The sequence below is a fragment of the Artemia sp. Qi Xiang Cuo genome, chromosome 5 (genome assembly GCF_049724085.1).
Source record: "Artemia sp. Qi Xiang Cuo chromosome 5, ASM4972408v1, whole genome shotgun sequence".
NCBI classification, from domain to species: domain Eukaryota; kingdom Metazoa; phylum Arthropoda; class Branchiopoda; order Anostraca; family Artemiidae; genus Artemia; species Artemia sp. Qi Xiang Cuo.
The window spans coordinates 52,729,137-52,745,688 of record NC_142798.1 but is presented as its reverse complement, the minus strand read 5'-3'; the positions used below and the strand labels follow the sequence as shown (position 1 = coordinate 52,745,688).

The 16,552-nt window shown below is 35.0% G+C and overlaps 1 protein-coding gene across 1 annotated transcript in view; it reads right to left on the bottom strand.

Moving 5' to 3' along the window:
• Nucleotides 1–9,221: 9,221 nt before the first annotated feature.
• ppan (Brix domain-containing protein peter pan) overlaps nucleotides 9,222–16,552 on the bottom strand; it is a 68,369-nt gene continuing 61,038 nt past the window's right edge. The window contains exons 6-7 of the mRNA XM_089089700.1: nucleotides 14,567–14,744; nucleotides 9,222–9,475 (exon numbers count right to left, since the gene is read on the bottom strand). Of these exons, the coding sequence (XP_088945826.1) occupies nucleotides 9,240–9,475; nucleotides 14,567–14,744 (414 nt within the window). The 3' untranslated portion in view covers nucleotides 9,222–9,239. The remainder of the gene's footprint in view (nucleotides 9,476–14,566; nucleotides 14,745–16,552) is intronic.

Below are 16,552 nucleotides of genomic sequence, written 5' to 3'. Positions count from 1 at the left end.
TTAATGGAACATTGGTGAGCACTAGCAATAATTTATCCAACTTTGCAAGCTACATACAATTTATGATGATGACACCAAAGGCATATAAGGAGTTGAGGACAGTCATTGGGCTATGAATATCGATCAGGTGTTGATACTGACAGTGAGTTAACTGCTGCAGTGACCCAGGAGTATCATTTAGTTGGAAAATTAAATCATTATTATCGCAATGGTTACCCCCCAATGTCAAGATTGATATAAAGTTGCAACTAGCTCCATCGAATTTAATTTTGAGAAAAACGCTTGCTGCAGCACCCGATGCAAATGTCATTATCACTTCGGCAATTCTTCATGTTTGAAAACAACAGATTATGAGTTCTGTTGCATTGGCAGTGGAAAAGCTAAGAGCCAATGGCAACAAAATTAAACTCCTTGTCCCCCATACGGTCACCAATCAACGTCACATTGCCACTGGCTCTCGCAGTTATACCGATTCATCATTTATCAATGGAGAAATCCCATCAAAACTTGCTTTGGCCTTTATGAAGAGTGCCAGTACTATTGGATCCTGGACTGCTTCCTCCCATGATTTTAAGTTTTTGGGTCTATCTAGTCTTGTGTGCAAAGTGAACGGAATCCCACTGTACACTCTATCATTTGGCAAAAAATCCTATAGAACTCTTTATGAGTTGACCATGCATACCCTAGATAATGACTCCCAACTATTTGAAAATGGAATAAACGATCCAATGTTTTCAAAAAATCATGGTGTAACTGTTTTGGACCTGTCTGGTACCCAGGATATGAGCATAGTACGAACGAGGAATGTACGTTTAGAGTGCACATTTCCCAATGCTTTGAATCAGAGTATTACGCAAAGATCATTGAGTCAATTTGAAGCCTATTGGGAAATCACACCCGACGTCAGTGTTTTACTAGACTTAGCACAATTAGAACAAACCAAATAATCAGCGTATTTAATATGAATCCATACATGTCCCAGTACAAGTCCTATTGCATACCATCGAACTTCATTGGAAACATTCCATGTGTTAACAATACTCAAATCATTGTTAATACCAGTCCATCGACTTTGACGACGGGCCATTGGCTATGCATTTTTCAAAGAGAGAAGAATGTCGAATTTTTTGATCCTCTTGGCCTATCATATAAATTTTACACTCCACACGTCAACAAATTTATTGAGAGCAGTGTTAAAACCATTATTCAAAATCAAAGGAGAGTACAAGATTTACACTTTTTCATGTACTACTCTTTTTCATGTTCAGATGTCGTGGTTATACTTACAAGCAGTTTCTCAACATTTACGTACTTTCCTCGATTGAATGACTTTCTAGTGGAAAATATACTTTCAAGTGTGTTTAATATTGATTTTAGCGCCCTACGAATAAAATGTTCTAAAAATTTATGCAAAATTGTGTATTAATAAAAATGATGTATATACATGATAAAAACAACTTTTCTACTCTTTAGATTTCATCTTCTACTACGTTTGGGTATTTGTCGAGAACGACTAATGCAGGTAGATTATATGAATTCACAGTATACTGATCCTGATGTGCAGCAATGTCAGGGTCACGTTTTCTACAGTACAGTGTGACTTCACTCTTGTCATATCTCTTTGTATAGTCAATGATACTATTCTCATTCATTTTGTAAAATTCGCATGTTTCAATTTTCTTATTTGAACCAATATCATATATTGTGCACCCAAGTAACGAATCAAATTCCGTCACATCCAAACAAATATCAGTAGGCTTATAATCTGTGTAGCTGTTGCCCTCACACCATGACATGGAAACCAAATTATTTTGTTGCTCCAACAGTTGAATCGTAGACCTGGCTCCCCTTCCTAGAACAATCTAAAGCCACGACGATACCAATCTCTTAGCAATAAACTAAAATCACGCTTAGGATTCTTTCCAATCATACCAGGATATGTATTCTCCCACTGATTACATTTATCACAGTGGCAATTAGAGCATAGGTGCCCTCTAGGAAAAGAGTCACATACCCCTTCAAGACAGTAATTACAACCTTTAATTTGTACGGCATATCCTCTATGCAATTTACACGGGTTGCATAATCTGCACTTTTCATGAGACTCATAAATCATTGTACAATTCACACATGATAACCAGCTGCCCAGTGTATACATGCATAGTGGACATGTATAGAACATTTTTTCATGTGTTGACACTTTCACCGCCAAAATGAGACACAGCTACGATCAACAAATTGAGTGGGATAGAGAGATAGTGGAGTAAATCCTCATTGAACATCATCCTTCTCCTGAAAAAAGTCTTAAATTTTTAAGGTAGTGTCCGTGTTTAAAAGCAAATCCACAAAATGATTTTTCTTTGTCGTGATTAATATGTCAATGAATTGTGTAAATGCCTTTGGTCTACGACGAAAAAGCTTCATGCAATAGTCTAATGACGGAGAATCAGTTTTCATTATATCCATAAGCATTCCCCGAGGAAATATCTTCCTTTGAATGGATAACTCTGGAAAATCATCACCTAGAATCAAAGGTTTTTCCATAAACACAAGATTCTCCATGATTTGCTCCTTCTCAAATCTATCCATTTTTTAGAGTCCTAACACTCTCACAACCAGCATTACACTAATCAGGATTCTTTCACTACTCTAAAAAATATACGCCAACCTACTATAGAAAGAAAAAAAAATATTCGATTTAGAAACATTTTTATTGAGTATAAGTAAAACAATAATAATTACTTATTCAATTTATTTTCCTCGATTTATTCCACCAGTATATCTAATGCAGCTCGAAGTCTATTAATGTACACAGTTTTGCAGCAAAGTATAATTGCTCCTACAATTGAAATGTGCTCAATGATATCACGTATCTAGCATACATATTTTCCCATTCAAGGCTTAGTCTACATCCTCGTGTTATTTCCACAGCCACGTTTGGTAGTCTCACCCTTGTATCATTGCTGCTACCTCCTCCACCATCAAGCTCCCATAGTGTAAATGTACCACTCATTTTCTTTACTAATATCGTTTCAAATAAACTATTCTCTCTGAATTCAATTCTCTTACTAATATGAACTATAATGAAAATCACTCCTTTTATATGAATCCAATTACTAATCAACTTATTGTATACGGAGTAGCCTCCGCTCTCTCTGATTGGCCCCCAAAAATGGGCGTTGCCTCAGAAACCCGTCTGCTAAGGCATATACCGGTCCTAGTAATAGCCCGTGGTAAGGCATGTACTCGTGCTCTTTGAAAAGGTGTAGAGCTGCTATAGAAATGTTACCTATATTTGAGGGACTACTTACTCTCTTTGAAAAGGTGTAGAGCTTCATTCAACTTGATACGCTTCAGTGGTTCCTAGGGCTGTACGCAAAGTATAAGGTCACATTCGACAAAGGCATGGGGGTTGTCAGCCCTAGTAATGTTAATTTTTGCTTGTTTTGAGTTTGAATCGGCTATTTATTGTAATTTATGTTCGTTTTAAGTTTCATTTATTTGTTGGTTGTGATGTGTGGCAGTTTTACGCTTGGAAGATTATTTGACTTTATTTAGGCCCACTTTTGGCTTAATGGAGCTCTTTACCTCTCTTTGAAAAATCAATTTTGTGGAAAACGTTTTTTTTTTAAATAATACAAATATAAGGCAGCGTCGTTCAGCCAGAGGGGGGAGGGGGATAGAGCCCCCCCCCCCGTTAAGGGCACCCATGGTGAGCACACTGTGAAATTACAGTAAATATTGAAAGAATCATTTTGAAAAAAGTCGAAATTGAAGGTTTTCGGGTTCGCTGATTATAAAAGGAGGCTACACAGTGATTGTTTATTTTACAAATTCCGTTTTTGTTTTTAACGAATCGATTTTTAAAAGTTTTCAAGTCATGAATTACAAACGCGAGGCTTAATTTGCAAGAAGAGTGTCTTAGAGCAAAACACAGTGTGCAGACTAGATATTTCACAAATGGCTTTCAATGTCATCAATCTGGTGTCCAACACCAACACCATTTGTGAAATGTGTGTTGAATTTATTTTGTTTTTGGACTTTAGTTCAAAATTAGTTTCAAATTTAAAATTAACGAACTTGGGAGTCCTTTAATACAATATGTTGTAGATAATTTCAGAGACCACACTGCCTTTCCATGACAATAAATAAAAGTTCGAATAGGGATAAAATCCTTTTAATAGACAGTGTTGATGATAACAGTGATAGCGATAGTTTTTTTTTATATGTGACCGAAATATCTGGTATTTTTTGTGATTTTCTATCACTGTTATCATCATCACTGTCTATTAAAAGGATTTTATCCCTATTTGAACTTTTATTTATCGACAATATGCTGTGGAAATTGGGAGTCACCTATAAAACAAGTATAGTACAGGCTATGTTTTGTTTAAAGAGGCTCAACTCGGCTTTCAGCCTCATATTAAAAATTAGTGTCTTCAAAAACCCTTAAATGCCAATCTCTGGTAAAAATCAAACGCATTTTGAATAACCAGACTAATTCATAGTTATTTTACCGACTATAATTTAAATATTGCTCTGAAATCCATAATGCTTTCGCTTTATTAGTATTCAGTTGACTCTCCAAAAAAATATACTGATAGGACATTTCCTATCAGTATATTTTTTTGGAGAGTAACGAGACTAGTAAGCAACTTCGAACGCCGGTTGAAATCCTCATCTTGTGAAATTACGAAAATCTTTGAAGTTATGTGAACTGCAGTGCCATCTTACTAGATTACCCATCCGGGTATACACATCTAATAATATTAGTAAATTTTGACTATTTAATATTACTCAAGCTTGACTAACATCCCTCAGCCTTCGCAGCTAATACTCTGTTAATCTAAGTAGTCAACTACAGCACGTTTTAGCGGATTTGGAGTTGAGAATAGATTTATGAAGTAAATTTGTCTCAACTCCCTCAATTATTAAGTTAGAAAAAGGAAGAAGCAGAATACTTTTAAATACCATGTAATATACTGCTTTCTAATATATTACTACATTTCCTTGCAATTATAGCTTTGAGCTTCGAGGAAAAGAATAGCAATGTTTTTTTAACCTCATTATGACCTCAACAAAAAGAACATCAAAGTATTTTTTTATTGAAGTATCAAGAACATCGAAACAAAACATTTCCTCCTTGGACGCATATTATGTCTGTTTATACCTGAAAATATCTAAAACGTTTCTCCTTTTTTTCAAAATTAAGGAACCTTTAGGATAATACCTCATATTCAGTGTTGTCCCGTTAAACGGTGAAAATAAATATAATAAAACTAATTTGGCAACGCTTCTCTTCCGTAAATATTCAAAAACTAGTCATTTTTTGCTTCCTATATCCTCTTTAACCAATTTGGTGTCATTTGTTTTTACCTTGTTTTGCTGATTTTTCACCCCATATTTATTTTCTTTTAAGTTCGACGCCCTCAACTACAAAGAACAGAGCCGTTCCTAGGGCTGGTTGTGACCGGGGAAAAATTAATTACAGCGCCCCCTCCCGACTCACATATAAGCATAAAAGCCGAATCAAAGTGAAAAATGTAAGCAAAGTGGGCAATTCCCCCCCCCCCTCCCTTCTCTACGGCACCCGGGGTAGCTGACCCGATTTAAGATTTTTTATTTGGGATTTATTCACACAACTTTGAAATTATTGATGATGGCGAGGAACTAATCTGCCACTGGCAATAGCCTCTTCTATTGTAAATCAAAATAGCCTTTTCATATAGATTGTTATCTTTTCTTTCTGTTTCCCAGTTCTGTAAATATTCCTTTATTTTCTACATAATAAAAATATCATATAAACACGGAGGGCCAAATAATTCATCAAACACGATTTCATCGTTTCTAACACCAAAGGATTTCGCCGATCAACATTCATTTAAGGGTCGGAAATACGTAACTTTTTTCAGCGCCGATTTCAGCAACTTAGTGGGCAAACGATACCGTTACAAAACCAGTGCCCTTTGTGTGAGATTTTAAAACTAAGCACCATGGACACCAATAATCAACTGCAGTTTATCAATAATTGCATGATTGATTTCAACATAGTTCATTTGATTTGCCTGCTGAAGAGAAGGAAACGATAGAGGATCGAACCAGCTCAGGAAGATCATCCACCAAAGAAAAGAGCATGGGTCAGGCTATCTTGGATGGTAAGTCAGTCTTGGCTATATATAGGAAGTCTGCAGAGTTGTTGACCCACAAACAAGGTTCTACTCAGCACAGCCAGCATTCTTTTTTGATGATAATGATGAAATTCGTTGTCATTTTTGTAAATCGGCGCCAAAACTAAGAAAATCTTTCAATTTCGAATCGCTGCCTGGGTTATGACATATATGAAAAAAAAATCTTTATCTTTACGCACCAGATATACTTCTGTTTGCGTAACCGTTGGGTCATAAAGTAACAAAGTGGGGTTGCCATATCCTTCTAATCCTAGACACACGTGACGAAGTGATACAGTTTTTTTTTCTTAACGCTCAAAATGGTCTTCGTCTTGCAAAAGTTCATAAGACTATTCAGAAAGTTACTAGATATTTTGCTTCTTTTCTTGCCCAATAAAGCAATACATTCTCTGTAAACAACGCATTTCAAAACAACTACCCAGGAAAATTATTTATGAAACATAGCTGTATCATCGAGTTTGCGCATCAGGACAAAATTTAATTAGATTATTCATTGGAACATCCGTACTCGGTAAATCTTACCTAACCATCTCATATGACCCGTATATTCATTTTTACACGATCGATTGTGTTAAACATTGTAAATATTAATCATCCCTTAGAATTTGGTAGCTCCTTAGACAAAAAAAAAAATTCGCGGAAGGAATGATAATCTCACAAAAAGGGATAAAATCCTTGAGTTTGTGGATCAGCTCAAAATTTAATTAGATTGATCATTAGAATATCCATATTTGAAAAATTTTACCTAACTATTCCATGTAGCCTCCAATTGATTAGATGAGACATCCCTAGAAACATCAAGTATTCCTTAAAAACCCGTTAGAACCTCAGAAAAATGGTTCACGGAAGGGCTGATAATCCCGCAAAAAGGGACAAAATCCTCAAAGAAGAAACACTGCTTCTTGCAACACAAACCGAGAACAAACTGCGCGTACTTCAACCAATTGCTGAACAGTTTCTAATTTATCCTCTCGAAGAAGAGTGAATCTTTACTGGCTTTCGACTCGTTTTCCTAGTTCTTAGTATTATATTTCTTTCTAATTTCAAAATAGACAAATATGCTACCCCCTCTCTCTAAAAAAGAGAAATAGCACCCTATAAACTTACCTTTTTCTTGTTTTCTACCCCTCCCCCAGGATTACCAACCAACATTCAACTTCATTAGAGGCTGGTCGGACTAAAAACTGCTGGGGAAACACAAGTCTCTTAGAAAGTTTGCAACAGGTTATATTAATCATAGGCCGCGCAATAGCGCTGCCTATGAAAAGAGCGATGTGGGCACAATGTATTATATATTTATTTTTTGTTTAGACCAGAGCACCTCGTATCGAAGGAGTTGTCGTAGAAATTTCGAAAAGGGCTCTTTCGATTGGAAATTGAAAAGGCCAGTGCTCTTTTTAATAGTCGAAAGTGATCTGAACTTTACTGAAAACAAAATACGTTTGAAATGTTTTCACCTTTCTTTTTTTCATGAATGAAAAATTATCAAAACCTTTAGGAAGAAATGTCAGTATATGTAAATCAAACTGATAATCCACTGTCATTTGTTTTTTTTTCAGTAAAGTGCAAACTGTGTTCTGGTCTTCAGAAGGCATGGGGGTAATCAGCCATATTCATGTTAATTTCTGCTGGTTTTGAGTTTGACTCGGCTATTTACTGTAATTTCTGTTCGTTTTGAGTTTCATTTATTTATTGATAGTGATTTGTGGTAATTTTACGCTTGGAAGATTATTTGACTTTATTTTTGCTCATTCTTAGCTTAATGGATTCTTTACTTTTCTTGAAAAACTTGTCTTGTGGAATTTTTTTTTTGAATTAATCATTAGAAATAGTTAAGTATAATTTTGAATATTCTCCATCATTTCTTTTTCCAAAGATTCAACAATAAAGAGATTTTCATCAATACGAGACAAAGGACTGTAACAGACTTTAAGATGGAGGTGCTTTGATAGCTTTCAAGTAAATTAAAAAAAAAAAAAAAATAGCATAGCTTTCAAAGAAACGTTGCTAAGTTGACCATAAAATAATGTTGAAAGGCCAGGATTCAAGAAAAATAGATTTAGTCAGGAAAAGTTATTTTCTTTTTTTTTTATATAGCATGGCAGATATCAACGACGAGGACGTATCGCAAAAAAGTTTTACGGCACAGCCTAAAAACAAGTGGAATAGAAAAAGGAATTGCTGGATATAAATGTAATCTGTAAAAGGCAAATTTGGACATTCCCATCTGATATGATGCACTTTATGAAGATCGCAAAGACAGCACCAAAATTTCCAAATATATAGATATTTTATTGGCCATCAAGAAAAGGGCCATTCTCAGCATTGAAACAAGAAAAAATAAATTTGCGATCCCCACCAAGTTAATCAAAATCAAGTTCTTCAGCTACAATTAACAGGAATGGTTGAAAAAATCGCCGTCACTTGGTTGAGCTTTCAGTAACTAGCTGCTTTATGTGCCGAAAAAATAATCTGTAAAATATTAACTATTATAGAATTATTGATAATTTTGCACAGTTAAAAGATTAGAAGCTAAAGTTTCAATGGATTTTATTCACATGCATACAATTACTTTTATAAGACATTCAATAAAACATATATCAATGCATTCTTATCAATAAACAAACTGTTCCAGCATTTCTAGGAAAGTAAAATTTATTCTTTATGAATAAAATTTTACCAATAAAAATGTAATATTTGTTATAATTTTCAAATTATCTCTTTTTATTTATTGTTTTATATTTTTGTATAAAACAATCTGTAAAACGCTCTATAACTTGTGGAAGAGGAAGGGGATCCTACAAGAAGAAAATATTTAACGCCCCAAAACGGACTAACACGGCTTGTATATATGCTCAAGGGAAAAAAATTAACATCTATTGCAACTAGGAGTTGATAGGCTAGCCAACTGTATGTAGAAAAAAAAAAATAATGATAAAAAGCCCAAGATTCAGCAGCCTCCTGACTTTGATTGGTAACAAAAACATAAAAAAAAACACAACTAACGGTTTGTATAACATAAAACAGAAGCGATAAAGGCAGAAAAATGATTTATTTTCTATTTTTTCTCTTAATATTGGCAGGTCTGAAAGACTTTTGCTTTATATTCCCAGTTTTCAGCCTTTTCAAGTTTCTCTTATGCTTAAGCAGATCTTCCTGGTCTTGTGCAGTCTTCTTCACTTTTGGCTTGTCTTGTTTCTTTTCAGAGAATTTTTTAAGCCGCTTTGCAGCTATGCTTCCAACGCCGCCATCAGACTTGCGCTTCTTTCCAGTTGACGGAAATAGGTCTAAAATAGAACGAAGTACATATATTACAAAAACGTCAGCTGCGTTTGAGCACCTCAGAATCGTTCCAGGAGAATTAAATTAACTAGGGGTTAAAGGGTCCGGTGAAGGATTTTCACCGGACCCTTTCTCTATATAGTGAAAAACTATAAGCAGCGAAAGTTGTTTTCCGACGCATAGTTGAAGTTATGATTCCTCAGAAATTACCACTAATATATTTTAGGTTGGGTTGCTAGTAACTAGTTAATGTCAACTATGTTATCGCGTACTATGCCCTATATTTAAATACTTATGTAAACTGGAACCATTAGAGCGAATTATTGGATAGTAAAAAAAAATTATTAAGAATTTAGAAAAATAGTTTAAACTTCTTTATTACATTTTAAATATTAGATATTATCACTAAAAACTGTTTATAGTTGGAAATCATGCCGTTTTTTCAGCTTTTGTATTATCTTATTATACCGGTTTGAGGTCACTTCCAGAATGGTGATGCCAACGTAGACAATTTCCACCCAAAAGCTTAGCAACTTTGTTACTTTCGATGCCATATTTTTAAATGATATATTCATACTTCATAAATATATTTCCCGCGTTCAATTAGCTCATTGCAACTGATTTTTGGCTTTCAATAGGTAACTGCAATTATTCAATTTACGTTCTAAAGCACTTATCAAAACTTGTTGCAATTAACCATAATAAGCTCAAAAGGCTCAATAAGCTGTAATTCGTCTTTTTAAAAATAAAAAATTCTTGGAATATTCATCTATTAGTATAAGATAGCAATACTTTTAGTTCATTTCAAAGGTTCAATGGGTTTGCCAGATTTTTTTTTTTTTTTTTTTTTTTTTTTTTTTTTTTGAAGAAGTTCATGTTGATCTTCAAACTGCTTTCAGTAGACTACAGTCAATAAGTAATTTCAACAAGTTAGGGTAATTAGTTGGAATCAACTGCAGTAAGCTGTTGTACGAGGAAATTATTTTACTGTAGTAAGACCCAAAATAACTTCAGCGAGCCTTTAAAAGTATAACATCCATGGAATGATGAGTAACGTAATTAAGAACATTCCGACCAAGCCTCTAATGCATGAGAGCTGCTTGAAGTAAATAGCTTATTGACATAAAATATTTTAAGTAAAGAAAAGTTGAACTGACATACGACGAAGGGCGCATCTTAAGATAAAGAAAGGGAAAAACAGTTGGATAGACAGACTATTTAAATAATATTCAGAAGAAAAATGGATATACGAACAATGAATATGCTGTATTTGGTTTAAGCATAGGCAGCTTATTTATGTATTTCTATTTTCGTTAAAATATCACCTTTTTGTCAGTTATCATGCTGCAATATATTCCTCACGACCATATTATTTTCAAGATTAATGTAAAAAAATATAGTGAATGAGTTTCACAGGAATGTTTTTTTTTGTGTTCCAAGATTACTATCTTCTTCTAAAAAACCCCAACAAAATAAATAATTTCTGGAGCGGGTTTTAATATAACAAGTTGGTTTTAATTTTTTAATAAAGACTCAACTTGTTCACCTCATTTTATAGTACATAAAATCGTCATATTTGCAGTAAAATCTTGGAATTGACGCTCATTTATCATCATCACTAACCGGTCGACCACCGTCAAAACATTTACGTAAAGCAGTGGTGGGAGGCTGAAGAGGGGCGGGGGGTATTTCATGCTGCTTTTTTAAGGTAATATTTTTCGCATGTTCCTAGAGGGACTACATAGCCAAGCTTTGTTGAATCCCGCCTGTAGGGGTTCCACCCCTTGTTTCTTTTCTTCAGATAAATGATCTATTTTCTTTTCTGCAATTACATTGGCCTATACGATAATTTTAATCATAATTTGAATTATCGTTGCTAAGCTAGATGCTTTTGCAGTAAGTAAGCTTTGAAGTTAAATACTATTTTGGTCTTCCGGGCGTGGGCCATTGAAAGACAAAATTACGCAAAAGTAGAATGGATTCTGGATGGTGATTTAGAGGATTGGCCAGGGCCAAGCGAAGGTCCACCCCTATGCAAAGTTTGTGTACAGAAAGAATATTATTTTTGAGTTAGTCTAGATTGAGACCCCGTTTGAGGAAGTCTATTCCTTTCAAAGTGAATATATGTGTATGACTTTTTGGAAGATTACAGGTAAGCTATTTTCTACTGCTGTGTATACTATTTTTCCAGGAACCCAGACAGGGTAGGAACAGAGTTACGAGATACCGTCATTATTATATCGACAGAGTGGTCCGGTTACCTTCCGAGGAGATAGCTAGAGATTTTAGTGGTGAACCGGGTTGGCTGCACCCTTGGCCTTAGATTTTGGCCGTCTGACCATTCGATCACGTTATCATACCCTGGGGCAGGGTGTATTGTAAATTGGGTATTAACAAACCCTATATTTACAGAACCATGGTGGTAAGCGTGGGTATCCCATTATAATATTTGGCGCAGCCAGGGGCTTTCCCCTCCAATAAGTGGTGTAGCACAATTTTTGCACCAATAAGTGATAAAAACCATACGTTACCACACCAACACTGGTAACAGCAAGAAAGGTCCTATCGGTAAATCTGATAGTAAAAGAATTCCGCGTTTTCGAAGAGACAAGTTGAGTTAGCCTACACAGTAGCCTATTATGGTTACATATAAAAAAAATTGCGAAGAGGAAAAAAAAAATTATCAGGGCTGTACCTAGTTAGACAATAATAAGAAATAAAATTTAGGAATCAATATATCACGCGACTACTTAACTTGTGAGAAAAGGGAGGCTGCACCCCCACGTAAAATCGGCAAATTAAAGCGCAACAAATTTTCACGAAAAGATAAGAAGAGACATTGGTAAAAGAATTTTCATTTAGACTGAAGAAGTATTTTGACGTTAAGTAAACCTTGAAATAATGGCCGAAAAACGGAAGATTCACACAAGGTCAGAGAAGGGACAAAAGTTGAAAGAATTGGATATGAATTCGAAAAAAAAACTACCACGGTAAACTAAAAATTGCATTCAGACCCACGATTGTATGTGTCTCCTGCTGGAAATACCCTAAGAAAAACACCGTCAGATAAAACCACATTTTACTCAGGGTAGGAACAGAGTTACAGGGTAGGAACAGAGTTACGAGATACCGTCATTATTATATCGACAGGGGGGTTCGTTACCTTCCAAGGAGATAGCTAGAGATTTTAGTGGTGACCCGAGTTGAGTGCACCCTTGGCCTTAGAATTTGGCCGTTTGACCGTTCGATCACGTTATCATACCCTGGGGCAGGGTATATTGTAAATTGGGTATTAACAAACCCTATATCTACAGAACTGTTGCGGTAAGCGCAGGCATCCCATTATAACATTTGGCGTCGCCCGAGGCTTTTCCCTCCAGTAAGTGGTATTGCACAATTTTTCCACCAATAAGTGATGAAGCACAATTTTAGCACCAATAAGCGGTGACACCCGTACCTTACCACACGAATACCGCCACTTTTAATTCCGGACTGACGACTTTATTCTCACATATAAGAAAGATAATTTTCAATTATTTACAATGAAATTTCTCTCAATTTATCCTCTTCTGCAATTTTCCTTCTTATTATACTATTATTAAAAAGGAAGAGGAGAAAAAGCAAAGCCAGAAAGAAAGAAGGACGGGAGCATCAAGTTCAAATTGCAGCAGCAAACTGCACAAAACGATCCTCTGTTAATATAGACAACTAAAGGTAAGAATACAAGTTTTCAAAAGAACAGACAAATTACACTTGAACAGAATGAACCTCCTTTCCTTACTTAAACATGTGTTTCAACTTTGGCATGTAATTAAGTACAAAAAATTACAAACCTAATTATGGCTTCGGATTGTGGATTTCGCAGGTTCGTCGGTTTTCGATTGCGAATTTATAAATTTTTAACTGTTTCAAAGTCTGCAATTCGACAATCCAGTTTTAAAACCAACTTTGTATTTTTTTTTTTTTTAATGATAATTGTGAATTTTGTTTCACCTCTACCAAAGCCACTTAATGCTGTTCATGTTCATGACCCTTCTCGTTTCAAGTCGTAGCAGAAAGTGGTTCAATTAAAAAGTTTTTAGTAGTTATTTTAAAAACAACAATGCAGTGACTCGCACTGTTCCTATGGGTAGCTAAACGCCTTTTCTGGCGACATTGTTGATCAACAATCTGTTCTGGCGAGACATTTCGATCAATAATATTGTTCTAGCGACCAACAAAACTTTTGCTGATCACCATTGTGGATGAAAATGAGTCACAATTGAAATTGTTGTTCGTCGATTTATTTTTACAAAATTTAAGCAAGAAATGTCATAGATGAGTATCACGTGGGAAAATTGTTTTTATTCTCATAATTTTAGAAGAGAGAAAAAAAAAACCAGTTAATTTACCAAAAAGGTTGTTATATTTATTGCTTACTTCATATCTTACGTAAAATAAGAGATAAGAAGGTGCTTGCTTTTGAATCACCTACCCCCTTTTCCCTCCAAAGGGAACTGAAGAAATTTTGTTGTGTTTAATTGAAACTTTCAGAATCTGACCAGACAGTGAAAAGGTGTATAAACAGTATATTCCAAAGCATTTCCAACTCTAATAACAATTTGTATTCTCGCGAAAATTATTGCTGCTCCACAATTGTTGATAAACGAAACTGTTCTCGCGATTATTGATCAATGATTTGTCCACCAGAAAAGGCCTTAAATGACGTAAGGATCTGCGTCATGTCCTCTAGCTCATGGAGGAGCATATTGAATGGACTTCAAATTAAGTGTCACGAATTACATTTTAAGTCGTCACATTAAGTATCCCATATTTAAAACCTTAAACAGTAATGGAGATCAAACCCACAAATAGAAAAGCTCAGCTATATCAGGTATGCAATATGCAAATGACAATAGCACACGTTATTCACACTTTGCCTATAAGTTTTTGACCTGAAGCATACGTTCTTGAAAAAAAAATCTTGACTAAAATTTGACTTTCTGAAATAAGATGGGTTACCTAGTTTGCACAACCAGTTCATTCCAGGTTATTCAATCTTAAGATACACAAAAGAAAAACCGAAAATTGAAAATTTCGTTTCTAGCTTAGATTACCTTTGTCAGGAGCTATACCAATTTCTTTCTTGAACCATTCTTCGTCATTATCTTCTTCCTCTTCTTCTAAATTCCGTTCTTTTTCAGCCTTCCATTCTTCCTTCTTTCTCTTAATGCCTTCCATTGCCTTTTCATCGAGTACCGACTTTTCTTCTTCCTTCTTTCGCACGTTTGCCTCCTTGAAATGAAAATTATATACATATAAACATAGCTTCATCACTGGAGTCAAATAGAACTACAAACCCTGCCTACATATGACAAAATTGAGACTTAAGAAAACGTGGAATTCTGCAAAAAAAAGAAAGTCAAATATGTAAATGAAATTTACAAAGGATTAAAACGCAGTCACGTTAGAACTAAAACGAGATCTCATGCGAACTATCAACTTTTCACTCAAAAACAACAGGAATCTTGACAAATTAGACGACATTTAAATTTTTGAAACAAATCTGGATAGCTAAAAACGCTTTCTATCTGGCATGTAAAAAGGAAATCATTTGAAGGTGAAATGCGGAGGATGGAACCCGAAAACAAGCACATAGCAGAGAAAATGTGAAGATAACCGTGAAAATCTGGCCTTTAGGGGATAGGCTCGAAGGACACACGTTTCTACACACATCCTGGATTATTGTTTATACTGTGAATACAGATTTGATCCATGAAGAAGATCACACATTAAACTATGTTCTGCTCTTATAAATTTTTTCCATCTCCGTAATTCTTTCGTCTATTGAGAAAAAAAAGAAAAACCTCACTCAGCACTAACCGGAGCTGTTCAACCTTTGTATACTTTATTATTTGGACATTCTACGAAGACTACCAAAAAAAAACTTCTGTTTAATTTTGAATAGTCACGGATGAGGATATTCACAGCCTTCTTTGCATCCAAGTGTAGCCCCCACTCCTTATGAACCCAGCTATGGCAGCGAAACGTTTGTTTTATTTCTGGTTTGGAAGCTTTGAATTATAAAATAGACTACAAGTTGAATCGAAAGTTCCATGAGAACATCGTGATGACGTTTTTTTTATTTCTAAAGACAGAAAGGCTTTTGGTGGATTCACTAGGGCTTTGTTCATACAATAACTACTTAGATATTACCTACCCACACAAAGTGAGGATAAAGAGAATATCCTTCCCAGACCTTAATCTAAAATAATAGTGCAAGGAAGGCAAACCCTCCCTTTCGGGAAGATTGTCACATAAAATTCGATCTATTTTAGGCCCCCCTCCCCACCACCCATCCTTCAATGGCTGTATGAGCACCAAATATACGCCTTTTCTTCACCAGCACATGCCCAAGCTTGAGAACTTCTGGCTCGTTTCAGATTAAACTTGAAAGATTTGCCAAGAGCAACTAGAATTCGCTGACACACTTGACTAACAGCGCTTCGAAAGGATGTGGAAATGGGACTACAAGTTGAACTGTATTGGAAGTTAAAGCTTTTAAGTAAAAACATTTGCGATATGAAATTCGTGGACTGATGGATTAATTTATATGTATTTCAACTGGAACGAAAACTATGCTGAGAAATCGCAGCATATCGCAGCGTCACATTTCTTTAGAGGGGTTTAATCATGTTTTCCCAAGATCACTAAGTCCTTCACCTTTAGCACATATCATATCTATAAATTCATTATGGATTATCATTGTATATTATAAGTTTTTTTTTGTCACTTACTCTTTAATTCTAGAATGCAAGTTACTTTCTAGATAGCCCTTGAACTTCAAACGTTTATTGTGTTTTCACTGCCTTTCTTATGCAAAGCCAGTAATTAGCGTTGAATTTATTTTTATGGATGTTCGACTATATCCATATATTTGCACAATTTTACCAAATTCTGTTCTCACTAACCACACACTTTTTCTCAAAAAAAGTAAATTTACCAGAAAGGCAGAATTTACAAAGCACTTTCTGAGAGTTAGAAATGACAAAATGATTTGCAGATAAGAAATATACGAATCTGTTTTCCAATGAATATAAAAC